Consider the following 13,216-nt stretch of genomic DNA (forward strand, 5'->3'; position numbering starts at 1 on the left):
TAACCTATATATTCATACATTAAAGAAGCTCCTTGAATATCAGAATATCAGATGCAGTGAAAGGCTGTTGTGGAGAAGGTTTTCCAGTTGCAGATATAACTGTCATTTGAAAAAATAAACTATTTCAATGTCCAAGGATGGCTGAATTGAATTCCTATTTATTAAATATGTCAACAATTTTAAAAAATACAGATGATGACGGAAAACAGCAGCATAAAACTTCTACACAAAGCAGTTTAGACAAACTTGGGGAAATTTCTTTCAAATATGGTAGGTGGCTTGTAATAGATGCTGACATTTTTCATAGGTCATTCCAAAGGATGCCACCTCCAAGCATAGTATTTTCAGAGACAGACATTACATCACTGTGAACATTCTGCCTAGAGTGCATATTTTTCAAAATGGATAAGAATGAGGTAGGTCAGACAGCCTGCCAGGAGGAGAATATATAGTTTGCTCGTAAATTCAAGAAGATGAAATATTTTAATACCGCCATAGGACATGATTGGAATTTTTTTAGGAGCACCTAACTCAGGAAAACAAATATATACTTTTGTATTCTGTATAAAAATACTTGGAACAGCAGTACAGAGGATTTTGTATCACGTTTTGTACAAAAGGATCAAGTATTGAAAAAAACAATGAATTTATTATAAAATAAAAATGTTAAGACTTAGAATAAGACCTAGGTGTGTTTGTTAGCATCACTGAAGTATGGAAGATAATTCTATTAATTCATTTACTTTTTCCTTTGTAAGGGACCACCTCCAGAAAAAGTCTATTCTGCCTTTAACATCCCCTTGCACAAAAATGCTTAAAATAGCACTATGAATCTACAAGAAAGCCCCACTCTCAAGGCCAGAAAAACCTATGTGCAACTGGGCCACTGTGGGCTTCATGCTATAAACTTGTTAACCATGAATTTTGCTGCTGCTGTCTGCTGTTTTGCCTCTAGCTGCCTGTGTAAAATAGGATTAGAAATTTGACAACTAATGAAGAGAGTCCAGCAGAATAAAAGGCTAGCAAAGAAGATAAGTAAAATAGGTTTAAAAAAAGCTGTCAAGGCACGCTGCATGCAAAATTTATGGCTTAGTTTAACCAGACACTCCTGTTCTGCCATATCTTGGACCCCTACGCCTCTCAGACCCAAACAAAAAGGGAAATTATTTAGGGTTTGTGTGATAAGCTCTCCAGAAATTGGCTGAATTTCAAAAGCTTAATATCTCTGACCCTGAAACAATATCAGCAAATGTTCCTTCATTTACAGAACAAATGTCTTTTGTGTTATCTCATTTTATTAATGTTGGGTATCTAATGTCTTCCTTGTTTAATGTGCAAAAGACCTATGGACATGTTCAGTAAGTAATCTTTAAAATTATAAAAATGAATGTATGATGCAATCACAAAGTATTTTTTTCCTCTTATGCTCTGTATTAAAAACTTAGAGAAATTGAGTTGTCTACATTTTGCTTTGCCTTTCAGTCTGCATTTGATTTCTAACTCGGTTCACTTGAGATAATGATCTAATACTTTTCAGTCCTTCTGCTCTGTGAGATCTGTTTGTGAATCTCATTTATTTCAGTGGATAATAGTTCCGTAATTCTGGTTTAACTGGTGACAAGTCAGATCACCATCAAGAAGGAAAACACAAATGAATCCCATCCAGACTTTCAAGCACAGCTAATGGGTTTTTTGGTTTGGTTTGGGGGGTTTGGTTTTGTTTTTTTTTTTAATCTTGAAAACATTCAGGTAAAGTTTCAAATGGCATAGAAACAGGAAACATGAACCATGCCTACAGAGCTTTAGTGATGTCATTAGTTATTTGATGAAAGCAACAAAAACCTTTCTAATGTTTGTATTTGCAAATTGGGAAGGCAATGAAGAAAACAGTCAACAGAAATAGATTTTAAAAACTTTGGTCACATTTTGCTGACTGTCTTTATGCTAAGGCCAAACTGAAGTTGAACCTGGACATGTGTGGGAAAGAGTGAGAAACAAAATTTTAAACAGGCCCAAGCCATGCTCTTGAACCTCAAGTATCAGACAGGAAAGTATGTGACCACAACTCCCTAGTCATTCAGTGAATGCTTACTTAACCTGTAAAAGTCTTGCTAAGCCCATTTCTAGTTCCAGATGTTCCCTAATTCCTGAAGGCATTCTTGCCTTGTTACCTAGAATTTCATCATCCCTCCTTGCTGATACACAAACAGTCCACATAATACCCAAGCACCAATATTGTAGGTGTTGTTTTATGGACCAGAAAACTGAAGGACCACACAAGTTTCACAAGACTTGCTGTAATGTCTTTAATCAGTGCGGCACTTCATGTCAAATCCCTGGATACTCAGTGAGGCCAGAGGCAGATCTAGTAAAGGACTCATACACAGTATTTTTAATAGATCTCCATCTGTTTTCTGATTAAAAGCCCTGAGCAGGATAATAAAAACTACTGAGGTGACTCCCTCTTTCTAACAGATGATATTATAAGAGATATATAATATTTCTAAATATGATACCAAACAAGCTGCATCTGTTGTCCTCCCGGTTGTATCTGTGATCTCTCCCGGTTGACCTCCCACAAAGCATTCTGATCAACAGTTTCTTCTTCTGACATGATGGAATATGCAAAGACCACACTAATCAAGTCTGGCTAGAACCTTAAGGGCATTTCTGACCTAGTCATGTCAGCACAGAAGAAGACAAAAACAACCAATTGCCAACTGGACCTTCCAAATCTGAACTAAAAGAGTTGGTCTAGAGTACATTAAGTATGTCAGGCATCTCACTGGATAAAGTTTAACATCATGGGCCCAGCTGAATTTTGATCTGCCATCCATGGCTGCTTTACTGTCCCTATATCAGATTTTATCATTAGTATAACTGAGAATGAATAAAGACGTTCTCTGAGAAAAGAGTGGCATTTATTCTGAAGCAGGGTGCATTTCCTTCCACACCACTATGCTGACTAATCAGTGCCAGGAGCCCTCATTCAGCCCTTTCATCAGTAACAGCCAAGGATGAGGGAACAGAAGAGGTCTGCAGTCAACTGTGAAAGCCAATTTATACTGTGCCAAAACCAGTGTAATGCTTCACCCAGAGGATTTTGGAGTTAAATACAGAGGAAGAAGCTGTTGATCAGAATGTTTTATAGGAGGTGGACTGGGAAAGATCACTGAAAAAAGGACAACAACTTATTCAGTTTTGCTTGGAGGATATGTATGACCCTGTAAACACTGTATTAACTTTTCAGTTAGGAATAATTGGCTTGGATCTCTTCACATAAGCTCTGCAACAGGAAATCATTTATATCAACATGCAGAAAAGCTGTAAACCGACATTCCACTGAATGCCTGATCTGTCAGAATTGGGAGGCAGAAGGTCCCTGTCACTAGGAAATGCCTTCTGCTGAAATGCAAATATGTATCATCAAAAATGACTGTATTAATTTGTACTATCAAAAACAATTTAGAAAGTGTAAAGCCACTTCACTTTACCATAAAGAAAAAATTGTCATTGTAGCCAAAGCAATATCTGGCTGCAGTTACAACTACTGAATTCTGCCTACGTGAGTTCTGTTTTAGTATCCTTGCTTCCAACATTTTGAGTGACATAAGTGTCCTCCAGAACATTTTAGATGTCTCCTGAAGGTCTCACTAAAAAGTGAAAGCAAACAAAAAAGACATCACAATGGAAAAGTCACACAGGAATACCTGTGTGGGAGTCATGCCTTCTAATTTTGGTCATCTAAACTTTAGTCGAACCTAAGATAATTCTCTAGGATGTTTCCAGTGGCTGTTTGGAATTGCCTGTCTCTCTCCATAGAACAGATTTCTCTCTTTCATGTAATGGGAACACATAACTGGCCAATGCTTCAAAATGCACCTACGTGTTCTTTCAGGTTTGTGCTCTTTGCAGCTTTAGAACAATAAAAATTTTATCAATAAATGTTCACTTAGGAGACCTGACATGATGGTTTTATTTCCATTGGTTTGAAAAATTCCAAGTTGATACCAATTTACTCAAATTTTTAAAATAATTTCAAAAAACCTGTATCTTACTTTTTCCACTCTTCAAAGTTGCCAAATGTTGATAGACACAGAAAAATGTGTCCTTGTTACAAGAGATAGTTTAAGCACAGGTAATTAACGTGTTGTTCTTTCATGATCTTTTATAATGAAAACTGGCAACACATGTCGAGTCAAAGAGGAATATCATTAAAAAGGAGCATAATACAAACATATTTACAGCATTGTCTAAATTTGCTACTATCTGACAGGAGTGTTTATAGTTAATTACCCTGCACCATATAAGAAAACCTGGTACAGAACTAATATTCAATGTATCGTAATTAATAGAAAATAAAATGTTAAAGAGCCAAGAACATAGTATCTGCTTAATTATGTCAGAAGAATATTCTAGTTCCTTGTTTCTTTTCTCTAGAAATTGCCTCTCTTACCCACATACATACAAATAAACAGCTGCAACATTTTCTTCAACCTAGCTCTGCTGTTGATGGCATACCAAAAAGGCATGTTTCTGTACAATTTCTACAATATGCCCTGTGCCCCTACAGACTAAGAGTCGTTCACTGGTAGCAGACAATCTCACCAAGGATGCTTTAAGAGCTGAGTGAGATCTCTAAGTTCTTATATAGCCCCTGTTACTATCACTTCAAAAGCTTCTCCTCACATATGTCCAACACAAATTCTGATACATCTATGCAAAATAAAAGATAAATTCATTACTTCTACAATTTATGAACTCTTGGAAATATGGCTTTTTGATTATTCTGCATCTTTTGGTAGTAATACCTTTGTTACTGCACTGGTAAATGTGGCCCACTGTGACAAATACCGTTACTTTCTGTATAGATCACATGCGAGCAAGCAGCGTAGTTGAATACAAGTGAACACCATATAAAAGCAGTTTATAGAAATACACATTTTTGATCCTAACTATAATCATTAAGGAAAGATCAACTAAAGCTGTTAAACACCCTTGGGATATTTGAAGTGGCTTAACAGTATTACCTACAGAACATGGTTCTTTAAAAAATGCATTTTTTTAAACACCTGCAGTTAATGGTTGCAACAGTTCTGTAATGGAAAAACACAGAGTGAGAATCTTGGATCTTCACTGAAGTGGAAACAAAACACAAAAAGAACTTGATAAGCAATGAATAAAAGACCCATTGAGTAAATCAGAAAAAAGTTTCTGTATGTATCCATTGCAGTGCTCATATGCTGCTGCATTTGTAAGATACCAAGAGCCTTGATTTGAGGATGACCTATTATGCTCTGAAAAATACACAATTATTAGACAGTGGTTATCTTTACTTCTTCTGGATCCTAGCCTACTTATGTTGTCTAGTGTACCTATAAATGCCTTAACTAATCATGAGATGCCTACTCCATTCTGTTAATCATATCCATAAGGTGGAGGTCTGTATGTCCATGCCTCCAGATATGCTATATATATTATTGTATACTCTGTGTTTTAAGATGGATGCCACATCTAACTGTTGTATTTGAAAACAATGCAAAAATTGCTTTTTATGTTAACAGACTCAGTGTTAGGCCTTGCATGGAACAGTACACAATGAAGCTTACACTTTTAGCCAAAAGAGATAGTATCGGACATCCTTTCCAGGTAAATCCCTTCCAAAAGATTTTCTGTGTATTGCTGACCAGTTTGATAGAAAACAATTGCCATTTTCCACTTACTTTATACTGAAATTAATTCATTATTCCTTTAATATCCCTATCAGAATCCTGAGTGAAAGACAAATAATCAATTAAGTATGACTTTAAAAAGCATGACCTGAAAATCTTTCCATTCTAAGTAAAAATATAGGAAATTAAAAGATGTAATATAAAATATTGTTCTAATAAATGCTGGTGTTACCGTTTACTTCCCCTGTGTGGCACAACCATTTTTTGCCAGAAGTGTAGTATTTATGTGACATCTTTAATAGAAAAAAGGCACTTCTGCTGACAGCTGCTTAATGCATTTTTGGTTAGCGTAAATTTAACAAAAATCTGTAGTTTTATGAAGCTAACACAGCAGCAGCAGATGGATGACATCTGAAGCACAAGCCAAATGTAAAGGAATTGTAGCAGGAGTAGAGGGGGCTGAATTTTGCCTACTAAGATTACAGGCTACTTATAGTTTATATAGTGACACAAATAGCTGTAGCAGCACAACGTTACCATAGCAACTTGCAGACCAGTAAAATATTCCTCCACCTCTCCACCAATGGAGGGACAGGAATACAAAGCTTGATATGGTAATGAAAGCCACCGGGGGATGATGAATGTGAACTGATTGAGGGTGAGGATTAAGTAAGACCTTAACAAGCCTTTAGGAGTGAAGAATGGCCATGACTTCCCTAGTTAATACAGTGGCATATTTAATTTTCTAAGATCACCCACATTTGTTGGCAGGAAAATATTTCACGGAAACATTACTTTTTTCCTAGGGATTACACTGTCAGACATCTTTTGGATGTCTTTCTTAATTATTTTGTACTGTTTTTACATACTGGAGGTTTTGGGAGAGGGGGGCATGATTCAAAATAATATAGAATGTGGCTTCAGACCTCAGAAAACTGTACTTTATGAATCAAATTAAATAAAATTAGCTAATTTAAACTGATTTTAGTGTCTGCAGCATTTAATATTTCCAGGTAAACACTGCAAAATGAGCTACTGTAATTCTCAGTGCATATCTGGAAATCTATTTCTAATTCACTCACTTTTTAATTGCATATTCAGGCATTTTATTCTGGTCAAGGTCAGAGAGTCATATTTTTTGCATGGTTATTGCTGATTGTTTTGAAAAATGTAACATCTCCATCAGTAGAGAACCATATGATTTGCTGGAACTTCAGTAAAAAAAAAATAATAAAATTTCTCTGTCTTTTCCACCAATAGTTTTCATGGTATTCTGTACACTTTCCAAGATACATTAGTACATATGCCATCTAACTCATACCACAAGAACGAGTCCATCTGTTCAAATGTACTAATTTTGTCACACTAAATGGTATATGTTGGGTTTTTACTATTTAAAATGTTAACACTACAATGCACATGTTGTTTTTTTGTTTATATACATAGTAGTGTGTAGATATTACCTCTCCCACAATTTATTGAAGACCAAAGAAAATATATTGTATAATCCACACCACTTCAATTCATCTGTTTCCAAACATTTGCAGCAACTATCTATGTGCTGCTCTTTAAGATTCAGTCTAGACAGACTGAAAGAATAAAAAATTAAACATCAGAGATGATAACTTATCAAGTCAATAAGAAGGAATTCATAGTTTGTACTTCTAGGCCAATTGTTAGGACTAGGTAAATGCTGCATTTATCACACACCGTGTCCAAATGAGCTATCAAATATGGAAATCAGAGTACTTAATATCACATTTATCAATGTTTATCAAAGCACTGTTTTCATTATATCTGCTTATGTTACCTTGCTGTAGCTTGATCATCCACATCAGTCTTTGATTTCTGAGGGGTCACCTGATCTGATGAAAAGGCAGCCCTGCAATAGGAATGGTGAAAACATACTTAAGGCACAAGAAGATATTTGGAAACACATTGTATCATTGAAATGGGCTATCATTGCAGATGTAGTATTTCTTACAACTGTAACCACAGTGAGATCGGATTTTCTTTGAGAAACTTTTTTGTTTTTTTCTTTAAATATCATATATATATATTTGATATAAATATACATAATATATATAAATACATATATTATATATATGTAAAGAATACATATGTAAAGAGCTATGTAATGCTTTAGTTCACTGGATTACTGCATCCACTGAGCTTTTTGAAAAATTAGTATTCTAAGACTAGCTGTTTTTCTAGCATGGATATTCTAATAAAGCAGAGTTTCTTTACTGTGTCAAAATTATTTTAGTAATAAAGGAACTTTTAAATACTTTTCTACCTTCTACCATTTGCTACCTACTAAATAAATTTTACTTATTTAGTAAAGACTAGCATTTTACTTGTTTAGCAAAGTACTGATTTTTTAAAAATTAAATAAGTAAACAATTACACTTTCCTATTTTTACTTATTTGTCTTAACAGTCAGATTGGCCACTACAAGAATACTAAAATTATAAGAAATTATAAGAAAGGGAGAAGGTGGCCAATACAGTTGGAAATGAGAGTTATGTCTTTAGAGAATCTTTCTGTTAGGATGGCAAAATAAACCATGACAAGTTGTGTAGCTGCTTTAATTAGAAGCCATGAAATTACAGCTTGGTTAAGTAAGTGATCTTTTCCTAATTTAGACCATATGAAATGTACATTTAATTAATGAATTAATTGAATAAATTTATATTCTAAAATTAGAGCAACCTTTGCAGATACTCAAATAAGTTTAGAGTACTTTACATTAATTCACCTTATGTTAATGCCTTCTACTACAAGCCTTTCCATGTGTACAGGTTTTTAATTTACCACTTTTTTCCCTTCACTTTGCTCACACTCTCTTTTTCACTCCCTCTTTAGACCATCAGTTTAATATAAAGGACTATTTGCACTAACAACATATATAACTGTGGAACTAAAATTGTGAAGCAGTTTTTAATTTTTTATGCAGTTACAGTTGGTTTCTCAATTTGAATAAATATCCAATGAAATGTTCTAAGCAATGTGAAAATAATTACATTTCTGCAAGGAAGGAAGTCTTCTTCATGTGCTTCTGTGACACTGACTATGGAGGAACCCTCCCAGGTAGATTATACAGTCTTTGTGTTATAAATAAATGTAAAATAATAATCAAGGTTTGTGCACGGGAGTGTGTTTCATTTCTAAATCTACTAAGAAGCAAAGTAAAAAAGACATACATCTTTGGAGCCTCTGAATTTTCTGAAGTGGTCCTAGAGAAAGAAAAGAGTAAACATTTCAGAAACAAAGTAGCAAAATGCTAGTATCGAAGCACTTTGCAAGATTTTAAATCAATCAACAGCAATTAATTTTACTTTTCCTTCCTTCCAAGATGGTATTTTTCTTTGTTTCTTAATGTGGAACATAACATGTTTAACTCAAGTAGCGTAATACTAAGTTCTAATCATATTCTTTATACGTTACTAAGACAATCATTCTTCAGTTAACATTCTCCAGTCAATCACTCTGATCAATAGTGTTTTGTTTTCAGCACACAATTCACAACCAAAAAACTCAATTACAGTGAGTTGCTTATATTCTTAGCTTCAATTGCAATGTCTTTTAAGTGTTCTGTAAAGTGTGCTTAATCAGCTTGGAACTGAGGCAAAGCACTGTGGAAGTTTACATGTCATGCTTGACTATAGAAGGCTAGAATCAGGTCTCAGAATCAGAAAAGGTAAGTAAATAATAAACCTTGACCAAAAAAACCCCACAAAACCGTGACTGCTGAACTCCCTTCCTGAGGACAGCAGAACAATCAATCATTCTCATATTTGAAGAAGACACAGCACTTTACTCCACCTATCATTAAGACTGGTAGTGACCTTTTAAAACTGTGGTTATTAGCATCTATACATAGCACTTTATTACTTGAAATTCACAGGAGAGTAAAAGACTTTCCTTTGGTGACTATTATTAGTTATAGTGATATTCACAATTTGAAATAGATTTCACATCTTCAAAGCACTTTTAGAAGATAAACAAATTAATCATTTAATGCTCATCACTGTTTAATCAACTGTCCTTGGTGACATTGTTGTTAGATGATCCAGGAAGAGTCATAAAAGCTTCAGAAAGAATATGGCTGTATTTCGGTCTTCTCTGAACTATGAGAGTAGAGGAGTAACTGGATAATTGGTGTTGAGAAGGACACAGGAATCCCAGGTTTTTGTTGGAAGCTGGGCAGATGCCATATAGAGGATGCATCCTATCCTATGCTTTCAAAATTACCATGATTACAGTGAGACATTGAAATGAAGCCAGATAAATTCATCACAGTTGACATATTAAAAATATCTAGTAAGCATTGACTTAAAACAAAATAAACTTTAGCATCTAGGAGCTATCTTTCTGCTGGGTGGTGAGTGACTTTTTGAATCTTGGCTAAACAGATGGACAGTAGTAAACACAGAATAAGATTAAAAATAATTGCTAAACTTGGTTTTAAGGATTCATCTTAAAGTCTTCCTGTGACAGAGATGTCATAAACTCCCTAGGCAATGGTCTACCAAGGAATTATACCTAACAAGACAATGTATCCGTTCATTTCTGTTTCATTAATTTTCATCACTGATATGCATGAGACTCATATTGGAAGTTTCCCAGATTAAAACTAGGGAAGCACAAGGCCATGATGCAGCCAATAGGGGACCTAAGCAAAGAATATCACAAAAGTTCATTCATTAATATTTTAAACCATCCATTTTCTGCTTTTAGATGAGAGCATAAGAAATGTTCTCTGTTCTCTTTCTGGTCTGCCAGAAAGCAACCACAAGTTTAGAAATAAACATTAAACATTCAACTGCAAGGAACTTTAGCCTGAGCTTTTCTTCTAAACTATTTCTTGGACACCATACTGAGAGCTGACTAAGCAGATCTTGAGGTTTTGTCCACACTTAACCAAAAGGGCCCAGGGTTAGCCCTGGCTGTCAGACCAAACAGCACCAATAGGTTCCTGCCCTTAACGGCTAGTCGCTTTATAGCAGATTTGTCTTGTGGAGAGCTAACTGGAATAGTCCAAAGCAAAACCATGAAGAAAGCATACAAGTATTGTAGAAAAAATTTGGGAGGACTTATGTAACCTCAAGTCACGGGCACTTCATATACCCAGACCTTAGTCAATGCTGGGCATCAAGCTGCTAAGAGCCCAAACAAGTATTTAGGTATGGGATGCTTTCTCTTCCCATGCCATCTCAATCATCAAACTCGGTCCCTCAAAGAATTGCACTGTTGGCTCACTCCCAGAATCAGCTTTAGCCAAGAATTAGGAAATAACTAGCAATCATCAGTACTTACTGTTTAGTTTCCACAGTTTCTGTTGTGGTCTTACTACTCGAAACCGAGGGAGGCATCCAAGATTGCCTGTCAATGTTAACAAATAAATTTTTTAGTATTAGCTTAATGCTGTGCAGTTGAACAGCATACTATGAATGCTAGAACGTCAGAAGTGTTGTAGAAATACCTGGAACTTCTCTTAAATTATTAGTGTTTTGAAATACTGCATGCAGATACTTTTTAGACCTTTTTTTTTTTTTTCAGACAACTGAATGGAATTGAAAATAATAATTTTAATTACTGTTGTGAAAAATGTGTTCTCTGACTCTAGGTGGTCTTTTCTGCAACCTGAACGGTACAAATAAATGGATCATTCACGGGAAGGACAACCAGAGAGAATGCACAAAGGAAAGGGTGTCAAGTATCAACCCAAGAAACACATTCAGGCTGGTATTAGAGGTCACATAAACATCACAAGCACTTTCAGTTCTTTTTTTTTGGTTGTTTTTTTTCCCCTCAAAACTATGAATCCAGCAATTGTTTGTGAGGGAAAAGCAATTGCACCATAAACAGTGCAATTCAGTGATGGCCTTTCACATCTTCAAAGAGCCTGAAGAGAACTACTGGGCTGAAAACACCATAAACTTCCAGTGAACAAGCAGCGTTGTTAATATGAAAATGATGACATTTTAATTTCTACTTTCATAATTCTACTGATCAAGATTTTTATGCATGAAATATGGAAAAGAAAAATCACAAACAGACAGAATTTGCAGCTGGGAAGGATGCATAAAAATATGGCTATCACCAGCAGTAAATTTTAAATTAAAAATGTAGTTCTTTGTTCTACACCCTGTTTTTAGTCTTGCTCAGATAATACTATCTGAAATCCAGATTTTTAAAGCTAGCTGTGTATCATGCAGAAAACTCTGTGGTTCATATGTACTGCAACAGCACAGAGTCAAATTCGGCATCAGAGATTTCAACTGGTCGCAATTACAGTGAGCTATAATGCTTTAAACTTAGACACTAAAAAGGCATACGCTATAGCATCTGTTGTGGTATGTCCACTGGGCTCACAAAACTGGCTCTACAGAGACAAACTTGCAACGCAGTACTCCCATGGAAAAAGTCAGAACATGCTAAAGTTTATTTCTTGAAGCTTGCTGAGGAGTTAGAGCATGCTAGGGGAGAAAGTTGGTAATTTTTTTTAGGTAATTGTAATACATTACTGAGGTTTAATAGTGCTATATGTCCTCTGGCAACCAAGCAATGATGGTAATGAATACCTTTTTTTCTTGATTGGAGAAGTTGCAGCAGTGTTTGTGGATGCTGCATTAGGAGTCCAAGACTGTCTGTTAAGGAAATAGACTTAATTAATTAACCTTCAATGAATGTATAATTTTAAATTAAAAAAAACAATTATAAGAAATCATATTTCTACTATCAGAATGAACCAACTGTGTGTGGTAAATGGTATGACTATGTTTATATATGCCAACTGAAATTTTGGAAATACCTCAAAGGATACAAGATTTGACACCTTAAGAGACTCTGATGCTTAGAGAACAGATGTGTTTTTACCTGATACAAAAAGTGATTTCTGACTTCTTAAAATCTTGACTTCTGTACCTACACTTCAGTCTTCAACCACTAAAATATTAATATCCTTATTTTTCATACTTTTTTATGTTTCTTATTCAATTATGTCAATGCTGCTCTATTTTATGATATACCTGTAAAAGGAGCCAGTATTCCTCATACTCCTAACTATATGAGTTCCAAGTCAGTGATTTTTCTCATAAAGTTTATCAAAAAGTAATTGTCTTGTCCTGTGCAATTCTTAATGTAATGAGAATAACTGAAGAACAGAGCTTTATAAATCATTTTATTGCTCTCTAGCAGGAAAAGGTATATACTGTTTAAGTCTCACTTGAGTCCCACTTCAGAATTCGTGGCAGGTCTATTAAAAAATCATCTCCAGAAAAAATAACATAAAATCTAATTTATATGATATTTCATGTGTCATCATCACCATGATTTACAATATAATGGTGCAAAACCATAATTTAAAAAATGACCTAACTTGAACTTTAAATGCCAGAGATACTCATTTGCTCTTCAGAGTAATATCTCAACACTTTTCAAGATGACATTTAATTGCTGTGCTCAGTCTTCACTAGCAACTATACTCAGTGTAATTGTTACTGATAGAACACTACTGGCACTGATGAAGGGACAAAGCA

The 13,216-nt window shown here is 34.9% G+C and overlaps 1 protein-coding gene across 1 annotated transcript in view; it reads right to left on the reverse strand.

Annotated features, from left to right (window-relative positions):
- Nucleotides 1-13,216, reverse strand: part of SCEL (sciellin) — a 72,442-nt gene that overhangs the window by 19,066 nt on the left and 40,160 nt on the right. Inside the window, exons 8-11 of the mRNA XM_069802495.1 lie at nucleotides 12,260-12,325; nucleotides 10,992-11,057; nucleotides 8,876-8,908; nucleotides 7,483-7,554 (exon numbers count right to left, since the gene is read on the reverse strand). Of these exons, the coding sequence (XP_069658596.1) occupies nucleotides 7,483-7,554; nucleotides 8,876-8,908; nucleotides 10,992-11,057; nucleotides 12,260-12,325 (237 nt within the window). The remainder of the gene's footprint in view (nucleotides 1-7,482; nucleotides 7,555-8,875; nucleotides 8,909-10,991; nucleotides 11,058-12,259; nucleotides 12,326-13,216) is intronic.

The sequence above is a fragment of the Haliaeetus albicilla genome, chromosome 15, assembly GCF_947461875.1.
Source record: "Haliaeetus albicilla chromosome 15, bHalAlb1.1, whole genome shotgun sequence".
NCBI lineage: Eukaryota > Metazoa > Chordata > Aves > Accipitriformes > Accipitridae > Haliaeetus > Haliaeetus albicilla.